The sequence below is a fragment of the Sinocyclocheilus grahami genome, unplaced genomic scaffold, assembly GCF_001515645.1.
Source record: "Sinocyclocheilus grahami isolate Dianchi unplaced genomic scaffold, SAMN03320097.WGS_v1.1 scaffold36.1, whole genome shotgun sequence".
Classification (NCBI taxonomy): domain Eukaryota; kingdom Metazoa; phylum Chordata; class Actinopteri; order Cypriniformes; family Cyprinidae; genus Sinocyclocheilus; species Sinocyclocheilus grahami.
The window spans coordinates 1976732-1987660 of record NW_015505215.1 but is presented as its reverse complement, the minus strand read 5'-3'; the positions used below and the strand labels follow the sequence as shown (position 1 = coordinate 1987660).

Genomic DNA, 10929 nt, shown 5'->3' with positions numbered 1-10929 from the left:
TATATATATATATATATACATATATATATATATATATTTGTTTAACTGTAAGCCAACTTACCATATATACCATGCAATTGTGGTAACACTTTACTTAAAGCCTTCATGTAGGCTGTAATGCATTGTAAAGGGTTATTAAGGGTATAATGCATTGTAATTATTCATAGGTCCGGTTTCACAGACGGGGCTTAGCTTAAGCCAGGACTAGGCCTTAGTTAAATTAAGGTATTTAAGCAGCTTTTACAAAAATGCCTTAGAAGAAAACATTACAGGTGTGCATCTCGAGACAGAACAATGGCACTGACATATTTTAAGATATGTCAGAGCAAGATATTTTCAGTTGAGACAGCTCAAACATCCATTTTAGTCTGGGACTAGCCTTAAGCCTCGTCTGTGAAACTGGAGGATAATGTGCATTGTAATACATTTTATCTTGTTGTAAATAATTATAACCAAATTTAAAAGCAGTAGCAATGACTTGATAAGTGTTATAATGTATTAACTGTTGTTACAATTATTCATGAGATTGTACAATGCATTATAAGGCATAATTAATGCATTAAAACTACTTTTATAATGCATTATACATAAAGGCTTAAAGTAAAGTGTTACCAAAATTGTTATTTTTAATTGCCTACATTTTTCTGTGAAGCACTGTAAAAATATTTTTTAGATGTAAACTGTATAAATTACACAGTACAGAATTATATGTAAAATATTACTGTAAAATATTAGTGAAACATTGTTATTAAAAAGTAGTCCTATTCTCAAAAGGGGCATTCACACAAATTATTTGCACAGACCTTTCTTTAGATTGTATTTAAAACTTTAATATCACTTTTTTATTATTAGTTATGTACATTGAGGTGTGTATGTTAATTTTATGGCATTACTGACATACTTACACTTGTAAAATCCTTAAACTTTCTGTTTATTTCCCATTTCAAAGGTGAAAAACACGTGCTCTCAAACTTTTGGACCCCTATGTAACGTGCGGTTTGCTACCAGTTCTGTAATTACCATGCGTAAAAGCGCAGCGCAATGTCCTCACTTAGGTAGGACCAAGGAGTTTTTGCGCGGCGCTTCGTGTTTATCAGTTAGTTAAGACTTACAATTTAGAAATGCTGCGCCATTGGCTGTGCACCCCTGTGACATCACCGTTGTATTTGTCGCTCTGCTCGTCCTTTCAGTGAGCGCGTGTGGGCGCTGGGCTGGAGAGCAGAGCGCGGATGGAAGCGCTCCACACAGGACTTGAAGTTCTGAATGAACGCGCTTAATTTCTCCACACCATGGGAGACGGTTTACCGTCCGTAAACTACAGCAATGACTCTATACGCGCCACGGTGGATCTTGACTTATCAGAACAGTGGCTCGTGGGCATGGGAATCATCATGGGTCTGATAGTGTTCATCATTGTAGTGGGAAATATACTGGTTATAGTCGCCATAGCGCGGAATCAGAGGCTCCAGACGCTCACCAATGTTTTCATCGTGTCTCTGGCGTGCGCAGACCTCATCATGGGGTTACTGGTAGTGCCATTTGGTGCAGCCTTGGAGGTTAGAGGAGCCTGGATGTATGGATCGTTCTTCTGTGAATTCTGGATATCTGTTGATGTACTTTGCGTCACGGCGAGCATCGAAACCCTGTGCGTAATTGCAATAGACAGATATATCGCCATCATCTCTCCGTTTCGCTATCAAAGTCTTTTAACGAAAGCACGAGCCAAGGTGGTGGTTTGTGGGGTGTGGGCTATATCAGCTCTGGTGTCATTTCCACCCATCCTAATGCACTGGTCCCGGGACAGCGAGGAGACAGCGTGCTATGGCAATCCCGAGTGCTGTGACTTCATCACCAACCGCGCATATGCCATCTCCTCCTCTATTATATCGTTTTACATCCCTTTATTAGTCATGATATTCGTATATGCCAGAGTGTATAGAGAAGCCAAACAACAGATGAACAAAATCAACAAATGTGAGGGAAGGTTCTACAACAATCATGGTACTAATTACAAACCTAACCGAAAACGAACCACCAAGATCCTGGCTTTAAAAGAGCAGAAGGCTCTGAAAACGTTGGGAATAATCATGGGAACGTTCACTCTCTGCTGGCTGCCGTTCTTCATCGTTAACGTGGTGCGGGTGTTTTGCGCACAAATGGTGGATAAGGAGCTCTTCGTGTTTTTGAACTGGCTGGGGTACGTGAACTCCGCCTTCAACCCCATCATATACTGTCGGAGTCCCGACTTCAGGAAAGCCTTCAAGAGGCTGTTGTGTTGTCCTAGGCAGGCGGACCGCAGGCTGCACGTGAGCTCGTGCGATCTGTCGCGCTGCACCGGGGGCTTTGGGAACTCAGTGGAGCAGAGCAAGCTTGGAACGTGGTCGGACTGTAACGGCGCCAGCAGCGACTGCAGTCTGGAGAGGAACGGCAGGATATCCCATTCAGAGTCTCAGCTGTAAAAGTACAACCGTGACTATTTAATCAATATTACACGAGCAGGAGTATTCACATCAGGTAATTACGACCACGCTGAAAGCGTGATATTGCTTGTTCGATAAACAATTAATATGACATCTACGTTTCAAAGAAAAAATGACCAGTCCTACATTTCTTCTTCGTCAACGAAAATAGCACCAGAACAAAAAAAATCAAAGCTTGTTTTTTACTATCGCCAAGCAATGCATATTGCACAAACTAAATATATGGGTGGAGCAGAGCAACATAGATTTCCCCTCCCCCACCCAACGCGTTCTGTAATCACTCCGCTCCAGCGCCACTCCGGGTTTTACTCCCTGCTCCGAGCGATCGTGGATCAAGAAAAAAACACACGCACTCGCTCCGCTTCCACTTCGACCTGCTCCTCCATGAACACGAATAAGCGGAATGATACAAACAGTGAAAAGTCCAAGTGCCGTTATGAATTCAGTACTTTTGGAAAGCAGCTCAGCCAATCGAATTCAAGGACCGGAACTAATTGTCAGAGCCGATCCTCCCTATACGCAAAATACGCAAGCTGCGTAGGGCCCCTGAAACACCAGGGGCCTCCATGCTCTCAAAGATGATTTAATTTTAGTTTAATTTTTGAATTTGGCCAGCGGTTATGAAAACATGAATGATCATTTCTTTTAATGCGGTGCGCTGTCGTCTCTCTTTCTATGTAAAAATGAGTGAAATCATGTAATGTGAATGTCCAGTCTTGCTCAAGACAAAAAAAACGAGTTGAAAGCGTACCGAGCAGCGGAAGAGACACTGTGCCAAATGCGTTTCATTCATTCATAATCGCTCTAACAGTGACACAGTTTTGCGCAGGGCCCCCAGAAGTCTAGAATCGGCACTGCTAACTGTCGTGTAAAATAGATAACACAACCGAAATTTTGCAATGTCGAAACAAACAACCAAAATGAACCCATTTAAATCTAGTTTTCCCAGTTAAATTAGCATAGCCTATATATTTGGAGAAGGCTTTGAAGCAAACTGCTAAACTGAAAATGAAAAGTTTTTTTTTTTGGGCCTGACACTATTGTAACCGATGAGTAACTACAGTCAGATTGCTGTTAGTAAAACCAAACAAGTTACAATGAAGCATTTAATATTTTTACTATTCAACAATTGTGCCGAAAAAGGTAATTCAAGGCTACATGCATACATTTCTGTTTTAATTAATGTAACAATTAGTTGTTCAAAATTATATGTTTGGGCATGTTTACATCTATTGATATAATTCAAATGAGACTTTTTTTTAAAAATGCATTAATAATAGACTCATTAAATATTATATTTATCATATATGCAGAGGGGCAAACTGAAATTAAACAGCTCTGATCATGTGACTGTTTAAGCCAGCTGTTTAAAAATGATCACATTAAGTCAAGACCTTCATATATTGTTGAAAAGTTTTTGTAAAATACAGACACGAAAATAAAACCTTTTTAGATCCCACATTCTCAAAAGCAAATGCTAGTCACAAATGTTAATGTGGGATTAAATGAGTTCAAAACATTCACAAGAGTTGAATTGCAAAAACTGAAATCTTTTTAAATACAAACCATTCAGTATTTAGCAGTAATAAATGTCAGTTTGGACTGACTGAAGCAGTGGTGTGTTGAAACAGTGTTTTTCATTCTTCATAGCAATGTTTTCAGGCTTTGAGCCTTTACATTGTTTATTGGAATGTTTTATTCTTGAATGTGTGTGATATTAAATCTTGTTTTACCTCATACCTGTATAATGTGCAAATTGTACGAGGAAATTGTTTATATTAAACAAATGTTAAAATGTACAGTATTTATTTGATGCATTGTACAGCATATATGAAAAAGCGTGGCAATGTGATGAAATAATGTTAAATAAACTTGTGATTTGCACCTTATTTGTGTCAAATGTGAGCTGCATGGGGCAATGAGCTTCTTGCATTTTCCATTCATTTCAAATTTCTACCAGTTATATGTGTTACTAGATTGATTTATCTGTAGACATATTTTTGGGCAGGTTTTGTTATGAATCTATTGTCCCGAACTTCACATTTTTACAGAAATAATTTATGTACCAGTGCCTAATGTAAAGTATTGTACAAGATTTATCATGTTGACATCAAGTTGGCTAGCGTGCAATAAAATGTGATATTGTGAAAAGGCACATTGCTTTTTTTAATTACTTTATAATTTGTCATGAAGATCATCGCCATCTGTTGGGATTTCAGTTTGTTGTTTGTTTTTTTCATGGCAAAATGTTTCAGACGTACTTACTGAAATGAGGGAACAATTTTATGCCAGCAGATCTTTAACTATTTTATCTAAACAGTTGCGGATAACATCTCTATGTGAATTATTCTCATCTGCAGTTGATTGAAAGTAAAAAACAGTCCTTTTCAACATGGCTAATGTCTACCAAAGGCCTCCCATTAGAGCTTGCCTTAAATATTTATGCGCTGACCTCATTTAGTTTGATCTGATTGCTGTACTTGCATCACTGTTGGGTTTTCCACCGTTTCAGACCTGAATTGGACTGTAAAAATAACATGGCACGGCGTCATTTCACATGTGCAAACAAACAGTATGTGTTGAGGTGCAGAGTGTGTGTCCCTTGGTTCTTAAGATTCACATAACAATGTGAACACAAATTCTCCTAATGGTATCATTTTCCGCATCATTGGAGTGTTAGCAAGGGCTTTAGGAAAATATGGAAATTCAAATTTTCTGCAGTTCAACTTTCCTTATGCCTTCCATAAATAACATGCATGCAAGTAAAAAAAAAAAAAAAAAGCAATTAAGGGTATTTGTTAAAAGTGAAGTCCAGCTTAAATCATTTTACAGCTCAGTGCATCACAGTTAACACTGATGAACAATATGATGCAATTATGTGGTAAATTATTTCAATATATTGGTTAGTGTGATTTCCTGGTTTCCTTCCACTGGTCTGTGCTGGTGTTAGCTACTGGCACACTGACAAACAATGTTTGGCAGCCAAAAGTTTAGAAGATTTTTGAATGTTTTTGAAAGAAATCTCTTATGCTCATTAAAGCTGCATTTATTTGATTAAAATACAGTAAAACTAGTAACATTGTGAAACATTATTACAATTTAAAATAACTGTTTTCTAGTTTAATATATTTTCAAATGTAATTTATTCCTGTGATGGCAAAGCTGAATTTTCAGCATCATTCAGGATCATTACATGATCCTTCAGAAATCATTCTAATATGCTGATATAGTGCTGTGGAAACATTTATTATCATTATCAATGTTGAAACCAGTTGTGCTGCTTCATATTTTTTTCTGGAAACCGTGATGCAATTTTTATTCAGGATTTTTTGATGAATAGAAAGTTCAAAAGAACAGCGTTTATTTGACATCGAAAATTGTAACATTATAAAAGTTATTAAATTAATGCATCTTTGCTGAATAAAAGCAAATTCCTATTTTCTTGTAAATGCAATGTACCCAAACTTTAAAATGGTAATGTATCGCGGTTTCCTCAAAAACATTAAGCAGTAGATCTACTTTCAACATTGATAATAAAAAGAAATGTTACTTGAGCATCAAATCAGCATATTAGAATGATTTCTGAAAGATCAAGTGACACTGAAGACTGGAGAAATGGCTGAAGATTTAGCTTCGACATCACAGGAATAAATTACATTTTAAAATATATTAAATTGCATTTATATTTATAATATATTGTTTATAATATAATTATACTTTTCCTTATTTAAAAAATGACCTTTATACAAAAACAGTTTGAGGCCCTGTTTTGTATCATTTCATTCATTATAGAAAAATCAGATATAACCAGATGTCAAATGCCTAGTGCTTCGAAAAAAAAGCTTTTAGATAATACATTTTATTTGAACTACCAGTTGTGTGCTATTAATTACAAGAGGTTGGATGCTTTAAAATGCATTACTGCTCTGAGCTATCCCCAGAGCCCTCTCACATTTAAAACCGCCTCAGGTTTGCAGAATACAATATGTTCGTATCGCTTCGGCTAATGAACCTTATTTAAAGGGGTCATATGATGTTGTTAAAAAGAACATTATTTTGTGTATTTGGTGTAATTAAATGTGTTTATGCGGTTTAAGGTTAAAAAACACATTATTTTCCACATACTGTACATTATTGTTTCTCCTCTATGCCCCGCCTTTCTGAAACACGTCGATTTTTACAAAGCTCATCGTTCTGAAAAGCGAGGTGTGCTGTGATTGGCCAGCTATCCAGTGCGCTGTGATTGGCCGAATACCTCAAGCGTGTGATGGAAATGTTACGCCCCTTACCATATTGTGATGATGCCCTGTCCGGCCGGAGCGATGATTCAAAAACATGAAAACCCATTATAAACGAGGCATTCGTTGCATCCAGTGCGGACATAATTACTGATTAATGACTTATACTGTCTTTTTACTTCTTTATGCACTAAGAGCTTGTAACACTTCATATGACCCCTTTAAATGTGATTACCTGTGCTAATACAACAGTACGGTGGCCGAGAAGTGCAAAGCAAATCACAATTCTGAAAACAAAATAAATTACAAACGCAAATGCAAGTCTAAAAAACAAAATAACAATTCAGAAAGCACAACAACAATTCAGAAAACATTATAACAAGTCAGAAAACACAATGACAATTTCGAAAACAAAATAACAAGTCAGAAAGCACAACGACAAATCGAAAACAAATTAACAAGTCAGAAAACACAACGACAACTCAGACAAACCGGAAAAGGTAGATATAGTTTGAGACAGCGCCATTGGTTTGGGATTACTCACCGCTGACTGGATGACACATCTGTCAATCAAAAAATACGGGGTGTCTATTTAAATTTATTTAAAAGTGACTGTAAAACATCAGCTCCAGTGGCGCAGTTGGAAAAGTGCATGTCATTGGCTTTTTGACGGGATCCCGGGTTCGATCCCACCTTTTGCCGAGCTTTTTTCTCCCTTTTGAAATCCCGTATTAGCAATGGATTCTATTTACACTAAGTGAAAATAGCAGTATTTTTAGAAATATGCTATTTACACTAAGTGCAAAAACCTATTTACACTATGTTAAAATAGCAGGATTTCTACTATCAAGTATACTACTTGTTGCAAATAGTGGCAATTATCTGCACTTCAGTATTGTAGTTCCTGCTATTTTAACAGTGTAAATAGGTATTTGCACTTAGTGCAAGTAGCATATTACTAAAAAATACTGCTATTTTCACTTAGTGTAAACAGAATTTATTGCTAATACGAGATTTGAAAAGGGAGAAAAAAAAAAGTTGGTCCTGGGTCGATCGCGTCAAAGCCAAGGGCAAGTGCTTATCCATCTGCACCACTGGAGCAGATAACTCACAGCCACTTTTAACTAAATGTAAATATACACCCCGTATTTTTTATTCCATAGTAAGGGCAATTCATACAATACATTTAAACTGAGCTACTTTAATACCATCTCTGAACTTTCTACCAGCACTCTGCTGTTCCTCGGCTGGTTCTTCTCTGTATACGTTGACTGACAGATGTCTCGTCCAGTCAGCGGTGAGTAATTCCAAACCAATGGCGCTGTCTCAAACTATACCTAACTCTTCCGGTTTGTCTGAGTTGTCGTTGTGTTTTCTGACTTGTTAATTTGTTTTCGGATTTGTCGTTGTGCTTTCTTACTTGTTATTTTGTTTTCGAATTTGTCATTGTGTTTTCTGAATTGTTGTTGTGCTTTCTGAATTGTTATTTTGTTTTTTAGACTTGCATTTGCGTTTGTAATTTGTTATTTTGTTTTCAGAATTGTGATCTGCTTTGCACTTCACGGCCACCGTACAACAGAGCAGCATTTCACAACAACAACACTGCCCACATCATGAATACGCTCCTGGCTGCATGTCACCTTGATATTAGTAACCATTTGCTTGGCAGGAATATGTACCTGGACAGACGTGACAGACGAGGGCCCTTGTGTTGAAACAAATGCTGCACATGTGATTGGGCTTTGGTTTCTTTATCAGCATTGAATCTGCTTCATTAATCAGAAAGATTATTCTTAGTTTATCATTCTCTGATGACTCTTTACATAATGACCCAATATGGGCCTGCTTTTATTTGCTTGGAGGCTCAAATGCTGCTGTGCTCAAATCAGGAGAATCGCACTGAAACGCACATTGACCAGTAAGTAGACAGGATTAGCTCACTGTGATCAGTGAACGGTGCATTTGCTTACATCAAAAACGTTAAGTGTCTATTAATAGCAGTTGGTGGGCAAGTTCAAAAAGTTTTCTGAGCTTTGACTGCCATTACACATCTTTCGTTCAGTTAAGGGTCACTTGGTCACGTTGTTTTATGTCAGCCAATGGCTGCCAAGGGCACATCATGGAGATAAAACACTAATCTTTTCCCTCTCAAGTTGGCCAACAGCTTACATGGTTAATACTAAAACGTAATTGCCTCATGAGGTGTTGAGAGAATGGCATCCACTTATTTATACCTGTGCACGCCTGGCTGCCATCCATTCATTCCAGTGTCGTAGTTTCCATTCAACACCTTTTCTGAAGGGCGCTTTCGGGTCACTTTATCCACACTCAGAGTTTAGATTTATGACACTAAACTGGCAGGGGTGCAGAATTCGGCACAACACCGGTGTTGTGCCCAGTTCTGACCGCCCACCACCACCCTGCCCGTCCGCCAGATTATTACTCCCCCTAGGCTTGGTAGGTTTAGGAGTAGGTGTGGGGGAGGGGTTAGGATTAGGCAATCAGGTAGAGACTCAGGCAATCAGGTAGTCAATTGGCAGGGGGTCGAAATTGGGCTTTTTTTTTTACTTCGTCACCAGAATGAAAACCAGAAGAAAACATGACCATTAAACGACTTAAATAAAATATAATCTTAAATAAAATAAAACAAAATAAAATAAAAAAGCAAGGAAACTCGAAAGAGAACGGACATCCTGTAAAACCGCTGGAGGGTTAAATAACTCAGCCTATATAATACACATAAACGTAATATTACAATTAAGTACTTACATCTTTTAAAATGTCAAGTGCAGGTGAATTTACGTATGAATTAACGTTTCACGTGACCTAATATGTAAATCACGTTGTGAATACGCACTCCGTAATAACTCACTGAATTGCGTAAAATATACAAATAAATAAATAAAATAATAATACATTGTTAGTATTCTCATTAAAATATTACTTCAGGAGTAAATACATGCATAGCTAGTGTTTGAATTTTAATTTTGCAACGTTTAATTTTCTACTCAACAAAAACGTTATTTTCGTTTGGCAAATTAGACGCAATATAAAATGACGTGCCATGACGACTCTGATATGACAACATATTTACTAAATTAAAAGTGTTTTCAGCAAAAGACAAAGAAAAAAAAAACATGAACGTGACATGAAACATTATGTAATTTGGCCGAGTAATATTGTCCCGTTTAGTGCCTTTTAGGTTCGGTCAGATAAAGACATTTTAATGGGGGAAAAAAATGCTATTTTCTAAAAATAAGAATTTGAATCTGATTAAATTTACGTAGAGATATATTTGCAAAACCTGTGGGCAGACAACCTCACACTAAAACCGCTGGAGGGTTAAATAACTCAGCCTATATAATACACATAAACGTAATATTACAATTAAGTACTTACATCTTTTAAAATGTCAAGTGCAGGTGAATTTACGTATGAATTAACGTTTCACGTGACCTAATATGTAAATCACGTTGTGAATAAGCACTCCGTAATAACTCACTGAATCGCGTAAAATATACAAATAAATAAATAAAATAATAATACATTGTTAGTATTCTCATTAAAATATTACTTCAGGAGTAAATACATGCATAGCTAGTGTTTGAATTTAAATTTTGCAACGTTTAATTTTCTACTCAACAAAAACGTTATTTTCGTTTGGCAAATTAGACGCAATATAAAATGACGTGCCATGACGACTCTGATATGACAAAATATTTACTAAATTAAAAGTGTTTTCAGCAAAAGACAAAGAAAAAAAAAACATGAACGTGACATGAAACATTATGTAATTTGGCCGAGTAATATTGTCCCGTTTAGTGCTTTTTAGGTTCGGTCAGATAAAGACATTTTAATGGGGGAAAAAAATGCTATTTTCTAAAAATAAGAATTTGAATCTGATTAAATTTACGTAGAGATATATTTGCAAAACCTGTGGGCAGACAACCTCACAAACATTCATGTTGCTCACGACAAGGCCTCGCAGATTGAAGCACTGAACGAGGCTCATGAATTCTCTGCGGGTTTCAAGGTTGATAAAAGTCTCAGAGCAAGTTATCTTGAAGTGCTAAAAATAGGCGCTGATTTGAGTTTACGCAATGGCTCTTTGCCATTTACAGAATGTTTTAACCTGCCATCTCTCAAAACCTCCAGCGGACTCTGAAATGCCACACAGGTGAGATGAATTTAAAGCAAGGAGGGTACAAGTG

General features: G+C 36.9%; 1 protein-coding gene across 1 annotated transcript; it reads left to right on the top strand.

Annotated features, from left to right (window-relative positions):
• Positions 1-1216: 1216 nt before the first annotated feature.
• adrb1 (adrenoceptor beta 1) lies at positions 1217-3089 on the top strand. Its single transcript, XM_016267283.1, has one exon. The coding sequence runs from the start codon at positions 1290-1292 to the stop codon at positions 2457-2459; it is 1170 nt and encodes a 389-aa protein (XP_016122769.1). The 5' UTR covers positions 1217-1289; the 3' UTR covers positions 2460-3089.
• The last annotated feature ends 7840 nt before the right edge of the window (positions 3090-10929 follow it).